Here is a 20782-nt window from a genome sequence, read left to right on the forward strand (position 1 = left end):
TTTTATAATTTTATGAAAATAATATCTATGTTAATATTAACTAAAGTTATTTCATACGTACAAATAGAAGGATAATAGTGTGAAATTTCAGTCAGGAAATGGTTATCCTTATCCATTATATGTAATTCATTCATCTATGCAGAGAATGCAGTATACATACACACACATTCAACAGGTGATTGTGGTAGGAGAAAAGAAGCGCGAATTGGGGACTAAAAAAAGGTAGCGCCTCGCCGTTCAGTAAGAATTAGTGACGACGACGGGAGTGACTGACTGTCTTTCAGTCACGTAGTCACGTTTGCCATGGCGTATGTGTAACAGTTCCTTTGATCGGCGTGTAGTGTTGCGTTTTATTGTGATTTAACAATATTAGTAAAATAAATATTACAATTCTTTATACAAGGTTTATTATGTGTGTATAGGAATAGATTAAACGGAAAGCAATTTTTTATTTTAACATGAAAAATCGTATTGACAAAGAGTAACATAGCTTTGTGAATATTGATCGACAAATTGGCGGGATATTATTGTGCGTTTTACGATCTTAGAAAAGATACGACTGAAATAGGTTAGTCTCATTGTGCCATCATGCAATAAATGAAACGCGTGCTGTATGTAAGTTGATGATACTCGTGATTTACACTAGTTGTAAGTACAATTATTTATTTTGTTATTTAATGTTAATATTTATTCGAGTTTTATTATTATTTGAATATATTGAATGAAAATATGAATTTTTAAATGTATTTTAATGTACTAGAATGCTAAAAGTTATATTCTACTTTAATTATAATTCAATACTTACACAAAATTATACTTTTATCAATTAATCAACATATAATATTGACTTGTTTTAAAATTCGAAATATTTAACAGATTTTTTAATTATTAGCATATTGTAATTATAATTATATTTATTGCACCATCCGTACATTATTCAATGTTTTTGGAATATGTAATATATCTACAATGTACATACAATCCTATAATCCTATTCAAACAAAGTACATAAAATATGATGCAATACAGAAACAGAACAATATGCGAACAGAATAATATATATATATTTATTCGGATAATCGTATGCTGCCCTTCTTAATTATTAGACTGATGCACTATGTGACATCGTGCGAAATAAAAATATAAAGATAGATTAGTTAAGAAAAAAAATTGGAAAATACATAGTAGAAAATAATAATTTGTAAGATTAAAAAATTTGAATTCCAATTCAACTAACTGGTTAATCTCACGTGACATAAAATAATAAAATTTCTATAAATTTGTAATTTCATAAGATCTCGTTTAAAATTGAGTTACAATAATGTCATATGTTAGTTTAATTGGTTTTTAATTTCAGCTTTTAAAGCTATTAATTTTTATTTTCGTGTATTATTTATAGCTTTCTTTTTTAATTAAAATGTAATATTCTTACATTTAAAGGATCAGTAGAAAATAATACAATAATATAATCTATTATAGTATCTGATGAATTTCTAATAAATATTTCAGTTTCTTATATATTTAGTTAAATAACTTCATCAAATGCTTGAAAGTACACATTTAATGTAAATGTATATATATATATATATATATTATATATATATATAATATGACAATTACAACATTAATATCATATAATTCACTGAATTTAAGTGGTATTAACTTTATCAATAACATAAAATGTGAATGTACATTGTAGATTATCTTCGTATCAATCTTACTAATCAGATTACATACATACGTATTTGGCGGCATATTTTTAAATAGTCTCTGTGTTGTTCTCAATATTAGTTTCTCTACATATAATATGTGATATTACATAACTCTGAGTAATTCTATTATGATTAAATATAGAATTCAGATATAGCGATAGTGGTGTTTTTTTTTTCAGCATCTCCGTGAAAACTTATGATTTCGAAGTCCAGAAGAAGAGTAAAAAGAATCGTTGTTACTAATATCTGACATTTGCGTGAACATGATGTAATACAAGTGAACCAACAGTTTATAAAGTTGATTAAATCCTGATGATATCCTCCAGAGTAACGACGCGAAAATTTCTTGCTTGTTATTACAAAATTGTTATTGATAGCGATTAAAAGCATTATTAATAACCGTCAATTTCAAATATAGATACGGTTTATAATTTAAACAACTAAAAACATCGAGTTGTCGTTCATATATTAGTGACCAATTCTACAAACAAAATGGGTCTATTCCGGAAGGTCAATGGTAAGTATTTTGCAATCTTAAAATTCTTAAAAGTCTAAAAATCTTAAAATTTCACAGTCTTGTACATTGCAAATGTTTATTCGTATTTCTTGTTATTCCCTTCCCGATTTAATTTTTCATTGATTTTTCAATAGGATTAATCAATTTATTTTCGTATTTACATAATAAATAATTAATTATATATGTATATATACATATTACATAAAGTTTATATACAGGGTGCTCACGTTATTAGTTCGCAGCGATAAACGATAAGTATGAGGAAAAAACGAAAAGAAAAAGATAAACCATTCAAAGTAAACTACATATATTTTTTTGCATACACTGAATCCTCTCAACATTCTACGAAAAAAATTATTGGTGTAACATGGTCGAAAACTGGTTAGTTTAAAATAGTATTATAGCAATATATTTTAACTTTAATTAATTAATTATTCTAACTTTTGTAGAGTATCATGAAAAATAAGGAAAGAGGTAACGCAGTACTTTCCTATTTATGTTTTCTTTGTCCTACATGTGATAAATTCTACAAAATTGAAATTAAACTTAAAATATCCTTGAAACTAGTTCGCTTATGTTACTGTGAAATGCATATGCATTTTTACACTTGTGACAGATATATTATCGCGAATATGTAATTCACTTTGATTCATTCATTCTTTCCCTGTTGCATTGTTTCCCATATTTATAGAAGAACGCTGGGAACTAGTAGCGTGAACATGAACACCCTGTATATAACCAAATATTATATATACGTATATATAAACTTTTTGTTTGTGTTTGAAAAGGGTCATTATTATTATATCTTGCTTCTTCTTTGTGCATATAACATAATGTGAAAATACAATTCATAGAATAATAATTAGACTGTAAAATAAACACTGAAAAGAATGTTATTAAATAATAATTAACTATGTAAGTAGTATTGTTAGAAAATGAATTTCTTAACTCTTACACTGACATGTAAAAGCATATGCCGTGCTAAAGGCACTTTTAGGAAAAATTAAATTTTGACGTACGAAATTACACTTTTTCGAGAATGAAAGTACTGGCTTTTTATTAATCTTAATTAATTAAATTAATAATGATAATTATTTTTTTTTCTTTGATTATTTCACTTAGTTTCAAACAAAGTTCTTAAATTCTTTCTCCTGTTCAAATAAGAATATATAAGTTCATATAAGAAAATATGATATTTCTGTACCAAAATAAATTATTAACCATAAATTTATCGTACATTGATTGTTACAGTCGGTTAATTTGTAACAATATAGAAACATACGTACGTACATAATTATATAACAATTATGTTATGCAATAGATACTATTTTAGTGAATTCAATGTGCACAATATGTATTTGTTACCGTCCAGAGAATGAAACAAGTGTTGATGATAACATTATTCTTATACAGAGAAGCTGATCGTATTTTGTATTTTATTAAATGAAATTTTCATCTGTTATAAATACCGGTGTTATTCTTAGGTATATTTTTTTCTATACAAACTGTATATTGTGATATGATATGATGAGACCTTTTGTAAACATATGCCTCAAATACAAATATTACAAGAAATTAAAGCACGCACGTATTTTAGTTATACATATATGCATATATAACATTTCTTTCAAACGCAGAGTGGAACATAAACTGATCGACAACAATCAACTTATAGCCATAACTATTTAAATGTCTTTAATCTCTACAAATTTATCAGAATTTACATTGTTGTTTAGTTACTTTTCGAGCCGTTAATTTGTGTGTTGCGGTGGTAATACATACCAGCCGAACTGGAAGTTAAACGTTAATAGCGTGACACGTATCGCAAATAATGCATTGTCCATTATTTTCTATGTGCAGAGTTATAGTTTTATTGCAAATCAATAATATCCTTTTATACATGGGACTTATTCACAAATATTGTCTTTACCTTTCAACTCATGTATTTTTAATGCTATTGATATGTGTACTTATAAATTTTATAAATTAAATTATTTAAGAAAAACTTTGTTCTTGAAAGTATCAGAAGTGCTATAACAATTAACATGTTAATAATCTAATTAAGCAAATTAATTTTTTTACTTCTTAAATTAGTTTCGCCATTGTGAAATTGAAAATAATTGCGATAGTTGTTGTCTTGATATAATTTAAATCTAAGCGTTACTAATTTATAGATTGGATAATTATCTAAAAAAAAAAAAAATCCTCATCGATATCATCCTGAGATATGTCATTAGGATTATATATCTGTACGTCATTCAATTTTAATTTCACAAATATGTACACGTATGCAAGGATATATTTTGAATAACATACATCATACTTGTGAGATTTCAAATAGAATTGAGATATGTTTGGGATATGTTGGAGGTAGATTTGGGTTAGGTTTGTGTCAGGTTTAGAAAAGCGAAAATATAACATAAGACGAGTTATTATGGGAGCATAAATTTTTAGTCGAACCAGTATCGAACATTTAAGTCATTGTGGTTGAGTCATTTCTTAATAGAACGTCTATAACTTTGCTTCAAGCCATTCGCAAACGGATCAAACGTAATACCACGCGATAAATAATAGAATTTCCTATTGTTGGAAATTTTATAATAATTTAAATAAAGAACTCAGTCGATCACAGAATAAATTACGTTAGCACGGACACTAATGCATACATCCAAAATATAGAACGTGTTTAATGCAAAGAAAGCAAATATTCTACGATATATGTACTCGTAAACAACTCTATACATAACCTCATACTTTGATAATCCAATATGTAACTGCAGATCTTCCTATCGTGGCTAAAATATTTCCAATTTCTGTTAACGATGATATAATACGAAATTTTGTATGAATTGTACTCAAACTTAACCAAACCTAATCGAAATTTACATTTTTACATTTACGATAGGCATAGATACATATAGTATTGACGACATTTTTGAATGTATCTATGAAAATAAAGCCAAACTATAAAGATAAGAAAAAAAAAATAAAGGCAGTTATATACATAGATAAGTAATCATGTACACATACTTGGAACATTAATTTTGATAACATATCTTAATACTGTTAGTAAATTAAAACATATATGTTATTGTTATTTAAGTTACTATTACTATATTTTGAAATTCGTTCTGATGCTTTTATTACATTATTTATAAATAATGTTAAATAAAATATGTAAATGACTAGTTGAGAATTTATCTAAACTATGAATCATACAAATACGGTTGTCGTCAATGAGCAACGTTATGTATCGATAATTGCTATAACCTGCTATCGATAATGCTATATATGCTATAATATGCTATCGATAATACAGTATCGATAACCGTATCTGTTATGTTTTAACAATTTCACAATGTATAGGGTGTCCTAAAGTACGTGGAAATTAGTTATAAGATCGATTCTAGACACGAAGATAATGAATATTCGTGCATATAAATATTATTTTTCAAGTCATAAACAATTTAGTTTTACGTTAGAGATACGTACATATACTGACAATCGCGTAGATCAATGACTCAGCTGACGGACTTTTCTTTCTACTTCACTCATTCTTTGCGTTTCAAACAAGAAAGAAAGATTCGTCGGTTGATTTATTGACCTATGGCAGCTTTAATTCATTTATATGATTTTTTTCATCGTTTTAACGTCTAGAATCAACGCTATAGGTATTTACTTAGGCTTATAGATATATACTTAGACAACCTGTGCATAGACATGGAAAACGTACTTTAAAAATAATCATTGTGTATTATTGGATATATATACATAAATATATACATACGTAACTTAAGATTTTTATCAAATGCTATAACATACCGGTATCTTTTTACGTAGTAAAGAAATTGATATTTATGTTTCATCCGATATTTATTATTGTTGTTGACCTTCGCATTTTCGTTATTTCTGGCAGCATAAGAACATCTACAGGAAGAAGTTGTTTGATTTTACTTGAAGAATATCGCGATGGAACATTTTTACCTCCAAGGTTATCCTTTTCAAATTTGTACAATTATCGAAATGCGTTAACAATAATGTTACTTTATTGTCATATTATTATCATTTATAAAGAAAACAAAACCTATATTAGGTATGTACCGGTGATTCTGAAAGTGGCCTATTTAGATTACAATAATCTAAAATCATCTTTGCAAGGTAATAGATATTTAACCATTGGATCGAGCTGATTGTTGCGTGGTTAAGTAGAATTCAGTTCATGCTTCGAACGGAACGCTTTAAATATCTCGAAACGAAAAATAAATAACATAAGTCATTTTCATGATCACCGGCGCATCATTAGTATATCAGCCTTCAAATGATCTTAGACAACGAGAATCGTTTTATACGATGAAAAAGTAGTTTTGAAGTTTATGTCGGTATAAAAATATGTAATTTAAGAGATGTACGATTATTATTAATTTCCACGTATCTTTGAACAATAAACAAATAACTATTTCATACTAACAATAAATATCAAATTTAATATGAGGCATATACATTGAAATTTTCTTTGTACGCTTTTTCATGTTATGAAGATGTAATCACAAACTTAATCTTTTCACCACCTTCTAAAATAGATATATTTACACAATTATGTATACTATATTACGAATACCATTCATTTCTTCTTTATTACAATTAGACATGAAAGTAAATGTGTTATAATTAATTTGGATCTCAGTGATAACTAATTACGAAAAGGAATGATGTTGAACTGAATGTCAACTTTTTTGTTTGCAATACATCTTATATAAAACCAAATAATTTATTCTTCGTAACGCTCCTTCGTGTTGCCAAAATAGCGAAAGTATGTAAGCGAACAAGGATGAGCGAAATACTTCGTACATGTACATGGAAGTTATTAATATCATTACACATGGTGTTCCACTCGAAATAGATGATTTAATTACTTGCTTTAATCGCGATGAAATTAACTCGATGAATTGCAAGAAACCGTGGCAATTTCCTATTTCCTTCCATCTATAAGTACATATTTCCTTTTATGCAGAAACTTTCCCTACTTCCATAATATGCACTTATATAGTATTTTATATATATATATATTTTTATATAAACAGATTATTGATTACCGAAGGTTTACCAGATTATAGTATTTTAAGTATTCTCGTATAATATGTTTCCCAAAATCCAGCATTTTTTCTTTTGATGCAGTTACTTCTTCTTTTCTCTGGAAATTTAGCATGTGCATATTTATATTTGTCGTGTATTGTACGTAAATACTACATATTTAAAATTTGATTCTGTTTGTTAAAATACTTCCAAACTTCTATAAGAGATAGAAGAAGACTTGCAAGAAATCTCGTTCGAATATTTGATCTTCGATATTCATTTTTATCTTCTTGCTTTTTTAGATGTCGCGCACTATAAAAAAAATATTGGAAGCTACAAATGCGTATAAGAAATGGAATAGGATTCGAAACCTCAGCTTGTTCGATAATTTATTTCTTATTATGACTGGAATTTGTTGATAGGATTAATCTCTTATCTTCTGATGACAGTTTCCTCTTGTACTATCTTGCTACATGCGAACAATATTTTCTTGTCGCTTTAAAAATCGCTCTTGTTTATACCTCGAGCAATGATGGGAGCTTGACACCAATCAATTGAATGGCAATTAGAAACAGAGATATGACTCAACTACGACCTTAAAGAACGCGCGCTACAGAAGAAATTTATCGCGTTAGTAGAATACTGCTGAAAAACTTCTTAGAATTATGGAACCTAACTATCCTTGCGATACGCTTTGATTCCGCATCAAGTTCCTTCGCAAATTACCGAAGGTGATTTTACGCGAGGTTCGTCCACGACCCCATAACCTGATTGTTGAATCAAGTTCGTCCGATTCTTATAGCTGCCTGGTTTTTATATTCGTATGTTTCTAACCTTCTTGGCACTTTTCCAATTCGTGCCGAATTTATCTGTGTATTTTATAACCTCTGACCAACTCCTTAACTACGAACTGAATTCATTTCGAAATTTTTTTTATTTCATCTTGTTGACATCTCGGTATTTCACAAAGTTTGCAAAAGTTTCATTCCCCGGCTACTTTCCTCATTAATATCAAGTTTGTTTGCACATAAGTATGTAATTCCATTCTAGCGTCTCTTTGATTTCGCATCAGATTTTATCCTTGTTTTTATATAATACTTCAAAGAACTACGTGACTCTCGTCATGTTTGCGGTGTGTATTACTAAGAAACTGATGAACCTCTTGCGTTGCTTACTGAAGGAAAACCTTTTATTCACCAAAGTAGTAATATTCACAGTTTCTCTTAAACTAGCTTGTGTATATCGTCTTTATATAAGTACGTTACAGCTTTGGAAATTAAAAAACTCCTTCAATATTTTTTATTTGTAAATTGTTGACAATGTAACGACCGTTTAGGCGTGAAAAGATAACGTATACGATGAATTATTACTGAAATTATTGCTGCGAATATTTTACGTACTTACATCACCTACTGTAATCACGAAGTCTTTATAAGAAAACAGTCAGTGATATTGATGAGCCAGAATGACGAAGACGTCCCTGTTCTTATCTACATGATATTGAAAAATCGCATATTGTACACGTTGCCCAGCCACCCTTTGAGTAGAAACTTCTTATATATTCTTTTACCTTTTCCGATGACAATTCCACGAATTACTACCTCTTTCTAAGCTCAGATAGACATCTGCATATCGATCAAATGAAAAACGGAGAGACTACTTTTCACTTTCTGGAAACAAACTTTTCCAGAGCCCATATGTAGATTCCCATTAAGAAACGAAGATCGTGTTGAACGTCAAGAATTGAGAATCAAGATCACGCAAAGACGTGGTAGTATAGGTCACTGGATTGATCTTAATCTCAGCTATAACGCTGTGATGATAAAAGCATACATATAGTCCTATTTAAAAAAAGAAACATCGATGATCGTAAAATGTAAAAGAAAAACGACCTTTAAAAAATGTCACGTCTGCCATCATTGTTTTCTTCTGACGTTTTATTTATCATCGATAGTAAATGAGATATTTAAGGTTATATGGAACATATCGAGTTATCATTCTGTATATCTCGATTGCGCACCAATCGATAATAACATAGATATCTTATTATTATACATTTAAAATACTAAGCAGGCTGAATAGAAATTCCATTATAGCTCGTGCAATGTTAAAACTTGCTAAATATTAACTAGAATATCCATGTTCGTTTGATTCTTAAACATAACATTTAAATTGTAAATAAAATTTTCTAACTCTGACGTTTTGATCAAACAAAATATACATATGTACATATATTTCAGACAGAATACCGAGGAGAGCAATTTTAGGTGCGATGATGTTCTTAGCTTGTATGTTTTCATACATGATTCGTACAAATTTGTCCATTACCATTGTTGCTATGGTAAATGCAACTAGTAAAAGCGGAGCAAGTGGTCCAGCATGTTCTGCTCCCATCGCCATTAATAGCAGCAATAGTACTTATAAACCTACTGTACTTCCAGACGTAAGTATTTTTTTAATTACACATACTACAAAATATTTAGCATATTCCATAACCAGAACAGCTTTTATATTGTGCATTGTATGACAAATTATTTTATACGAGAAGCGCGTGATATACATAGTACGTTATTACCAAAGATTTAGATGTAAGTAAAATCATTTTTTCTGCTTCATTGTCAAGTAAACTAAGTTTAAAGACGTTTTAAATTTACTGAATATACTTTGTGCAGTTCTTGTTGTTATCAACATTAAAAGCATGGGAAATTTAATCTTATCTATGCACCCGTTAGCGGTTATTTTGTTTACACAAACAATTAGATACATTTTCTTTTTTTTTATGGATGTGTTTGGTAAATATTACTATTACATACTGCTTTCTTGAGTCATATGCAATAACATCTTTATAACCAATTAATTATGTTTTATCAAAGTGCTGACATCTTATAAAAATTTAAAGAATGAAAATCAATCATTTTACACATGCACAATTTTCAAAGGAATTAATTAACTTTCTAGATTTATGACAGTTACTATATATATGCCAAAAATATCGCTTGAGGCAAAAACAAGCGACAACCATTGAAAGATGTAAATTTTCAACGTTTCCAACATTTTTAACCGTTTGCAGCTCATAGTAATGTTAGCCGATCCCGATAAAACTTCTAGTATATATATATATATATATATATAACTGACACAAATGTACAAAACGTATTGTTTAAATTTTTATTACAGGCTCAGATAAAAAAGTTGTAAAAGATGACCTTTACCGTCTTTTCCGCGATTCCGATCAACCACAATCTTTTCAAAATCTTTTTCACGCATCATTTAATAAACTAATTCTTCTAATTTTTCAAAGAAATTCAAGTAGTTAGGTTTAGTTTTAGAGAGTACCCACACTTTACATAAATGTCAACACACAAATGCCTTCACGCAAATTAGAATTTTGTTATAATTTTTCAAAAAGGTATGAACACAAATATGAAATTTTCTATGCATAGTTCAACAAAAATACAAAAGATCATCGAATTCTAAGACACAGGGTGCTAAAATAAAATAAGGAAGAAAAGAATCTAACGTTGAACGATAAAATAAAGAGATTAACTATGTTTAGTCTTAACTGTTTTTCATATAATGTTGATTGAATGTAAATGAATGAATTACACTGGTAGAAAATGCGTAAAAAAGGAGAGATATTAGAAAAGGGATAGCGTAATGGTTTAAAGTGTAAAGCATAAGGGATTGCATCTATGGAAAATTCTTTCTATTGTTATAAACTATTAGTTTTAAGATTAATTACGTTTAATATGTGTATTTTTATTTAGAAATTTTTATTCTTGTTTTGTGTAATACTTTTGTTTAGAATTGCTAACTACTAATCAAAATTTTGTAAAATAAGAATATAACGGTAATTTCATTAAATTGTTTGTTATTTCCTATCCATTAGATCAATACCATATTTTCATCTTACAGTATGGTGAACGATTTGAGTGGAATCAGCATATACAAGGTCTTTTACTTTCTGGCTATTTTTACGGAGTTATCCCAGCAAGTGTACCTGCTGGTCTTTTAGCTGAAAGATATGGAGGTTCGAAAGTAGTAGCGTAAGTATAGTTCCCAATTATATGTACATTTACGATATATGTATGTATACTTTATTATTTCGCATTAGATTTTATAATTCTTTTATTTCTTGTGTGACCTTTTAATATAGATTTGCAACGCTAATACCTGCAGTACTAAACCTTTTGATGCCTTGGGCTTCTGGTATACATTATGGTTTAGTGTTTGCACTTCGTTTTTTGATGGGCTTCTTTGGAGTAAGTCACTCACTAAATTATTTATCATTTATAAATTACTGTTTTTTCATTTTCATTAAATTTATTACTAAATAAGATAGTTTTATAGAAGCGTACGTAAAATTTTTATTACGAAGATATTTCATCTATACTTTATCACCTGAAATATTCCTGCTCTATTTAACATTTCATAAAAAGCCTCCCCACAAATGTTGAATATGTAGTTTTATTTATAAAATTCAACATAGATAGTATTCGAATGCTACAAAATATACATATTTCTTTATAAATACATTTTAACATTGAACGTATAAGAATATGAATAAGAAATATGTAATATTCAATTCTTGAACGCTTGACTTGGACATCTTAAAGACGCTTTTAAGGCGTCGAGTTATATCTTTGAAAAGTCTGCTACAATACAAAACAGTACGATTATCGACGTCATGTGAACGCCTATTCGCTACCAAAATATTACTTAAATAAAACGGCTTTGTGTTGTATGAGTAACGAATATATCAATAATTTAGAAATTTAAACTAGACAGAAAATTTTGTTCATACGAGCTTTGACGACTGAAGACTGGCTATTATTAGATAGGCAATCTAGACAGTTTTCTATCTAAAAAAAACAGAGTTTAAATCTTATTAACTCTACTAACCGATTAGAGCTCCGTTTAATATACACTGGTTTCTATAAAACTATGGAACTTTTGTAGAAAACATTTTTTATGAAATTTTAATTGTAGCAAAGATATTTTAGGTGATAAATCCTTTGTATATTCAGCTGATCATAAAGGATTTCATTGTGTGTTTATTATTATTAATCACGTGCAATAATGTAATGAAGGTAAATTTTTACTATTAAACTAAATTCATAGGCAGCTGTTTATCCTGCTCTTCATGCAATGATTGCAAGATGGGTTCCTCCTAGCGAGAAGGGTATATTTGTATGGACGATGCAAGGTATTTACATAAAAATTAAATACAAAAGTAATAAATTCAACATAATATAATACGAGATATCGTTTTTTAGGTGGACCTTTTGGAACTGTAGTCACGTTTACATTATGTGGCCAAATAATTAGTGCTTTTGGTTGGAAAGCTGCATATTATGTTACGAGTGTTCTTATATTGATTTTTTATGCTTTATGGGTGTTTCTTATATATGATACCCCTGATCTTCATCCAAATATCACAGAAAGTGAAAAAGCTCACATCAAAGAACAAATAGGTACTTCTGTCTCTAAACAGAAAGTAAGTATAAATTAAAAATTTTTAAATTAAGTTATTATATTCGGTTATTATATTTTTTTTTTCTATACAATATTAATGATATATATATTTAATTATATATATGTAATTAAATATTAATGTCGAACCATAGATAAAATTACCAGTGAGAGCTGTTGCTACATCAGTACCGTTCATAGTTCTGTTATGGGCTCATTTTGCAAACATGTGGGGTATATACTTCATCGCTACAAACGGGCCAAAGTATACATTGGAAGTTCTTGGTTTTAATATGAAATCGGTATATTGTCTTGTTTATGTATTGTTTAAAATGATTTTGTATAACTTGAACTAAAGTTAATTTAATTATATCTAGGGAGGATCAATTACAGGATTACCTTATATAGCAAGACTTGGCGCTGGTGTATTGTTTGCTGCAGCTGGTGATTATGTTCGAAGGAAAAATATTCTTACTTTAAAATGGATTAGAAAAATATTTATGATTTTCTGTAAGTAAATTTAGATGGAAATTGCTTTGATAAATTTTATATAATAACGATAAATAAATAAAATGTCTTGTTTAATAGCACATATGGGTCCTGCGGTTGCTTTGATTATAATGACGTACGTTGGTTGTGATGCAATAACTGCAATCGTTATGTTAATAGTAGCACTAACTTTTAATGGAGCTGCATGCCAGACCAGTTTACAAAATCATCAAGATCTTGCACCGAATTTTGCTGGTTCTTTGTATGGTATTATGAATACTTTCGGCAGTTTTGCTGGATTTATTATTCCACCAGTTATTGGCGTTTTAACAAATGAAAGGGTATGGATAAATCAAGTATAAAATTTTTAATACTTCGTTATAGTCGAACAAGTTATATTTGAACAGTTAAGAAAATTTCTAAATTTAAATCTAAATTCTAAATAAAATTCTTATTTACTATTTCTTTTTAATAGAATGGAGTAGAAGAATGGCGTGTTATGTTCTGGATTTCATCAGCAGTTTTTACATCTGCAACAATACTCTTTTGGTTATTTGGTTCAGCAGAAATTCAACCATGGAATGATTTAAGTCAACAGAAAGTACCGTCGATTCCTGATGAAGAAACACGAATGACTGAAATACCGACTAAAGAATCACGTATGGAAGAAGAAGAAGACAATGAATATAAAGCATCATTATAATTAAAAAATTGTATCTTTAAAGAAGATAATACTATATTCATTTTTATTAATTTATTTAATACAACATGAACTGCATTAATATATCTGATCATTTCATAAGCAGTATGAATATTACGTTTTCTGAAAAGGATAGGTCAGCAATTATTAGTAATCAATACGCTGTCATTTGCTTGTCAATTTGTTGATCTCTCTTTTAATCATTTTTTATTGTATTATTACCAACTTTTTGTAAAATACTCGATTATTCCTTCAATGCTCTAATAATACATTGAAAGTATGCATACATGACCAAATAAATGCTTATAATATAAATCTTAACAATAAGCGTATTAAAACTATACGATTTAATGTGATTCATATGCATATATATTTATGTGAAAAATTTATATAGCATTATCTACTTATATATGATATTGTCAATTTATATTACAAATCTTTGTAACATATTAGCGACGCTAATATTTTCTGGAACATTATAAATTTATATGAATACCTTTAAAGAATTTTTACTGTAATTAGTTAAAGAAGTTGATTCTTCCGAAATTGAGATAAATTATTAGTTAAAAATATTAAGAACTAAGTACTTGCAGTCACTTGTAGCAAGGAAAATGGCTAATTGTTCAAATATTCGTCAAAGATTCGGAGCTTCCAAGGATAGGTGCCATGCGTTCCTCACGAATTGTTTTGCCAGAAGATATTCTCGTTTTTCTCATATCATGGCTAATTCCTTAGAAAAAAAGTGACTAACTAGCGATTATTTGACTTCGTTGTGTCAACATTGCTTCTTTAACTTATTGTAACGAATTAATGATATGCGAGAAGTACAAAGCTCTCTGTCCTGAGTGTACAGTAAATAATTTTATATCCTAATTATCCCAAAAGTGATGTCATTTTAAATACAAAAATAGTTAAAAATATTGGATTTTTTACATTAGTAGAATATCCAAACATCGTACTAGACTATCTACTAAAACTTAAGAAATACTACATTTCTTAATTTCGTGCCAAATCGAATTAGTTTCAATGTAAGTCATAGTATGTACTTATCGTGAATACAACAGTATCATAATCTTAATACTACTTCCAGCGTTTTGAATGCATTGCATGAATGAAATTTTATTAATACTAACGTACAACTTGTTATGTCACGTACACTATATATTATTCCTAAACCATTTATATATCTACATGTTTGTGAACTTAATATCATTCACATTGATCCTATTCGGTTGGTCGTGCTCCCCATCTATCCGCCGCTTCCTGTACCTCTTTTTCGTATATCATCGATATATTCGCAGACCTTAACATTGAGATCTTTTAACATCTCTGATTTCTCTTCCTCTACTCTTCTCGCCTTTATCGTACCAACAGTATTATTCTTTTGCCGTTTCTCGTCGATGTTTTCTCTTCCATCGATCATTTATAAATAGATTAAACTTGACGTTAAAAACTCTTCCGTTAGTCCCTACTACGAGTTGACTATCATTACCGTTCTTTTATATACATGTATATTCTTCTTATGTATAAATGCTTATCTCATCTTATGCACATCTTTTTCCTCTTCAGTTTATTGTTTATCAACGCGTTGAGTACGAAGATATGATCCCTTGTTCCTGTTTTCGTTGGAAAAGCCGCTTGATTCTCTCTCAAGATCCTGCTTCTCTCTATACACTTTCTTAGCCTCGTATTCAGCACTGTTCCCAAGCGCTTATAACACACACACTATACATATAGTTTATAAAACCACAAATATAAAATGTACAGCTGTAAATAAAAGAATGAATATGTTAGCACCATGGGCACTCCCAATATCAATATACAGAAGTATATATGACTTGACTTTATACAAAAAAAACGTAGCACGAGCAATATATTTATATAATATTTAATTTATATATAATCTACAATGTGCGATATTGAAAATTATAGAAATAGATCTTTTTACACATGTGTGTATTTCATTATAATTAATTTAAAAATCATATACAAGATATAGCTATACGTAATTTGTATAATTATCTTTATGTTAGGTTTATGTTACAATATCATGCAATTACTGAATGTATCATATTATATGTATATAATTGTATTGTGATGTGCATAGCTTGCCCTGAGGATACTTTAATAATAGTGTATGCGCATTTATTTTTGTCAAATAAACGTTCTAAAAGTGTATTAATTATTGTAACGTATGTATATACATTTAATTGTTATCATAGGAATATGCAGTAATTATTTTGTTAATTGTTGCAATTATCAGGTACGAGTGTCTTGAGAGAGATGTATAGGAATAATTTTTAAACCGTCTCCATGTGATTTAATAGGAATGCGTGAAGAGGTGTGGTTGATGTAAGTATTCGTATCGGGGAGATGTAACTTTGAAAAAGTTTGTTGCGTGCAAGAGATGTTTTGTCCGGTCATTTTATTACTTATGTTATTTATACTTAAACATGCATTGCAAGTTGATTTAATACACGCGTCTTCATTCTTCGTAAACGAATAATTTTTCAAAGTCTGTTGCGAGGAAGTAATATAGTTTTCTTGGGTACAAAATGTATTTTTTAATATTTGTAAGGCGTTTGCTGCTTGGGAAGTTAATGTACTATGGTTGCTGGAAGAAGGCGGGCAGATTGGTTGATCTTGCAAAGTTACAATTGTCTGACTTGAGCTACTCATAGATTCTGCAAAGTATAACGTAATATATAGTCAGTCTTGAGAAGGCAGATAAAAATAAGTAAAATAAAATTATGATAGCTTTACCTTTTATCGAACATGCTTTCATCATCGTAGCGTCCGTTACATAAGACCATTCATTAACAGATTCTAAACGATAATAAATATATAAATGCAAATAAACGTATATTTTGTACGAAATATTGTAATATTTACCTTGAGGTCTAATCTCTTTGTCACCTTGTAAGAATACACAGATTGTACGACGAGATTCTCCGCATGAACCTATCGGGGGAAGTTGTAGGCGAGGTTTCAGCTTTGTTTCTGAAGGGCAAGGTGGTTGAAGATTTTCATCTTTTTCAGTCATTTTAGTCACGATATAACAGGGTTTATACGCTAGCAATATATCTTGTGTACGAAGTATCTTAATTTCCTCTTTTGGAACACTTTCTACTTCTTGATCATTCAAACACCATTGGCACATCGATTGCCTTCTACAGACAGAACATAGAACTTCCTTCGATTTTTTTATTTTCTTGACTTCCGAAATTGCAGCTATACTTGTTTGCGTAGAAATTGTTTCCGTTTCTTTCTTTGTCATCGACTCAAGAATTTTCTTCTTTCTTGTAGCCAATATTTGATCTATCGACTTACCTGAAACGTATTATCGAAACGTTATTAATCACGATCAATGAGGTACACGATCGAGTTAAATAAATGCTTTTAATATTTTGCATATTCTTATATCTTAAATTTAAACCTATCGATGTTCAGATAATAGCGTGTCTATCTTATTTCAATATAAGATATCTTTTTACGACCTTATAGAGGGTGTTTCAAATTTTAACGATCAAACTTTGCCAGTATGTTCTATAAGTAGAAATATTAGGGGGTCTACCTACGTTTGTATTAGAGCATAGGAAAATAGAACTATCTATTTTCTTAATTACGCTCTCAAAAATATTAATTTTCATAAAAATCTGCAATCTAATAATAAAACGTTCCAAGTTTGATACTAACGCTGCGCTTGCTTCTGCAGTTCCATAAGTTTTGCGATAATAATCATTGCTCGCTGAAGAATTCCCTTCAAAATGATTTTAACCGTATGAATGGCATTTTCAGATACAATGTTGCAAGTCATTTCCAGCAAATTGTCCATCAGAGGTATGACGATAATTGATGCTTCTAGGGGGTCCACTACCATATCGAGTTTCAATTTTCTCAACACGTCTTCCTCTTTCTCATCGTCTAACTTGTACGTAGCTATGGTTTGTATAATTTGTTCTTTCATGGGATATCTAATCCTTCCGGCACACTTGTCAACGATTTCATCTATTATATCGTCTATTACGATCCTAACGTCGATTCCTTTGGAAATACAATCGTCTAAGTAACTTGAAACCATTTTCTTCGTTTCCCAATAATCCGTTAATAGCATCGTGTTAGATTGTTTCGGTTCGCAACTCAAACCTGTCTGTACTTGACTATCTATGACGAAGATTTTCGTACGATTGTTATATTTGATATAAGTTTGCGTCGCTTTATCAGACGTCTCGGCTTGTGCTTGACTCGTCGGATCGTCTATCCAAAATGCACGCGCTAGTAGAAAATTTAAAATCTCAGTAATTTCCACTTCTGTTTCCTCTTCGGCGCTAACTTTGGACTCGAACACCTCGCGTTCTTCATCTGTGACGTCCATGGACAGTTGTTCCATCACAACATCATGCGGTGTTTCAGGATGGAAGCTAAGAATAGTTGCTGCCACGTTGCTTCTCTTTAATTCGGGCATGGGACCTTCCTTCATTGACGCTGCATACACAAAATGTTTCTTAATAGTTACAATTGAGAAAATGTTCATCTCTTTGTTCAATACGTATATGAAGATATTTCCCCCCGTGATGAATAGTATCATAATTATTCCAATTACTTTGCGCGAGTAGTAAATTAAATATACAGGGTGTCCCATTTTACTTGACCCATACAAATATCTGCTAAACCATACGTCAAAGTGTATCGAATGAAACGTGTTCTATTTCAAGAGAGACGTCTTATGACGACTACCGGATTTGCCTAGGTGGAACGTTTTGGGAAGGGGCACAAGATGCGTCCCACGAAACAAAGTAAGTTTTATTCGAAACATTTTTTCGAATAATGTATTGTTTAGGAAATAGTTACGTGGGTCGATAAAATTTAAACACCCAGTACATCGTTAAGCTTCAATGGAACAATGACACGATTCTAATTTATTTTTTTATCCGAATATATAAGAAAAATTATGTAGTTGCAACCAAGAGCCTATACCTAGGTTTTGCATTAAAATTAAACAGCACCTCAATACCTTCTTGCTGTTGATGAAGAGAAGAATTTAGTAACCGTATTTTCTAAATATGATATAACTCGTTTAGATAATTAATTTCATTTGCTTCGAATACCTTGCGGTATCTGATAAGATTAATCACGATAATAATGACGTAATTTTTCAAATAGCAAAAAGAAATTACTCAAAGATACAAATTTTTCTGTAAAATTAAAATAAAGATCGTCTTTGTCTTTTTAAATTAAATACTGAAATTTTTTGTTTTTACGGTATTCAAGGTATGAAAAAAAGTGTCAAACGAATAATAATAGAGAGCAGTGAGACATACTCATAATATCCTTAAAGTATTTTAATGGCGGACATGGCGTGCTCATGTATATCGTTTGCGAGGCTTCGTCCCGATATTCGATAGAAATGTGCACAACTGGTATTCCTTGTAGATACGTTTGGCTTTCTGCATCCTCTTTCGACCTCTCTTCAATATGGACCTTTGGTTCTTCTGGTTCTTCTGGTTCTTCTACTTCTTCTGATTCTTCTGGTTCTCCTGGCTCTTCGTCTTTCGTTTTTTTAGAATCTACAAATTGTTTGTGAGTAAACGATCGTCTATAAACAATATTATCAGGATCAAGGACTAAGTGTTTGTCCGGTGTTGACGACACGGTCGCTGTATCCAAAATTTCCCTTAACGTCGCATCATCTTCCGGAGTTACCGTGATAAGAGTTTGAGCCCAAGCATCATCTTCCGAAGTCATCTAATATATGAGAATACGAAAAGACATCGATCATCTAGTTGATAAAATTTCAAGAAAAAAGTAGAAGTCTTTACGTACTTAATCTTACGAATGTTTGGGAATTTCTATAGCTCGATTTTTCTATCGCGTTAACAAAAAAGACAAATCTTTTATGCACACTAACAATGACTGTTTCATATTCTTGTCAAAAGTACGATTGGGTCGAAAGTAGTCAGAATAGAATATTTTACGTTAATTTTATTGACAATTTAGACACTTAGTTAAGAAATGAATTATGAAAATTATGTGAAATAATAAGTATTACAAGTGTGCAGTACTTACTCTGATAAGAAATTAAATTACTATTATCTCCAATGTAATTTGGTGTCAACGAACAAATACACTTATTAGTCCGAGATGTCATCTCAGAGTTCCGATAAAAACTATCCGAGGGTTAAATAAGTTATTTGAAAATGTTGTTATTGGAATTTTGCATATTAAAAGGTTATACAGATCCTGTGATAGGTAAAAAAAACAATGATATTCAACCTGAGATAGTATACAATATGTATAAGATACATACACAGTGATAATAGAAAACCTAATTTGACAGAAAAAGGAAGTCATTTTGTTGAAAATGACAACGTGAGTTCGCGCTCGCCATCCATATGCATATGCGCTAGTTACAATAAATAGTAACTAGAACATAGTTCTAGATATAATCGATAGATTTAATCGATAGGTTTAAGATATTCTTTTGCGTTTATCCCTAGTTCATGTAAGAAAGCGCAATAAAGGTTTTTCGGCTCAGAACGGTATGATAGATTTATCCAAAGAATAAAATAATAGCTATTGTGATCCTACCTCTGAATACGGAAATAGCAACACATTTTTTATGCAAGGAAATGAATGAAAACATTTATCCGAAGCTTAATTTTCTGAATGATTGTTTATGACAATTAGCCGGATGCTAGACGGAATATTACGAATGCGAGTGCCGATTATAGAACAAGTATAACTAGGATGTACTAGCAAGAAATATCACCCAACTGCATCTGATGAAACTATAGCTTAGTAATCTAGAGGATATTCGTT

General features: G+C 29.8%; 2 protein-coding genes across 4 annotated transcripts; one reads left to right on the forward strand and one right to left on the reverse strand.

The window, feature by feature from the left end:
* Positions 1-288: 288 nt before the first annotated feature.
* On the forward strand, positions 289-16141 carry LOC139989693 (sialin). Of its 3 annotated transcripts, XM_072008211.1 has the most exons (12): positions 289-648; positions 1892-2039; positions 2131-2229; positions 9543-9745; positions 11218-11348; positions 11459-11564; positions 12424-12508; positions 12579-12799; positions 12930-13076; positions 13152-13284; positions 13363-13604; positions 13739-16141. In XM_072008211.1, the coding sequence occupies exons 3-12, from the start codon at positions 2205-2207 to the stop codon at positions 13964-13966; spliced, it is 1521 nt and encodes a 506-aa protein (XP_071864312.1). In that variant the 5' UTR covers positions 289-648; positions 1892-2039; positions 2131-2204; the 3' UTR covers positions 13967-16141. The 3 variants fall into 3 exon arrangements, with proteins under 3 accessions (XP_071864312.1, XP_071864310.1, XP_071864313.1); XM_072008209.1 differs by having other exon boundaries at positions 1892-2229; XM_072008212.1 differs by having other exon boundaries at positions 289-568; positions 1892-2229.
* LOC139989698 (uncharacterized) lies at positions 15905-20462 on the reverse strand. Its single transcript, XM_072008219.1, has 6 exons — positions 20030-20462; positions 19285-19708; positions 17660-18448; positions 16856-17293; positions 16727-16789; positions 15905-16647 (listed from the first exon to the last, which is right to left on the reverse strand). Exons 2-6 carry the CDS (start codon positions 19706-19708, stop codon positions 16223-16225), a joined length of 2139 nt encoding a protein of 712 aa, XP_071864320.1. The 5' UTR covers positions 20030-20462; the 3' UTR covers positions 15905-16222.
* Between the last annotated feature and the right edge of the window lie 320 nt (positions 20463-20782).

Source organism: Bombus fervidus, chromosome 8, assembly GCF_041682495.2.
Source record: "Bombus fervidus isolate BK054 chromosome 8, iyBomFerv1, whole genome shotgun sequence".
NCBI lineage: Eukaryota > Metazoa > Arthropoda > Insecta > Hymenoptera > Apidae > Bombus > Bombus fervidus.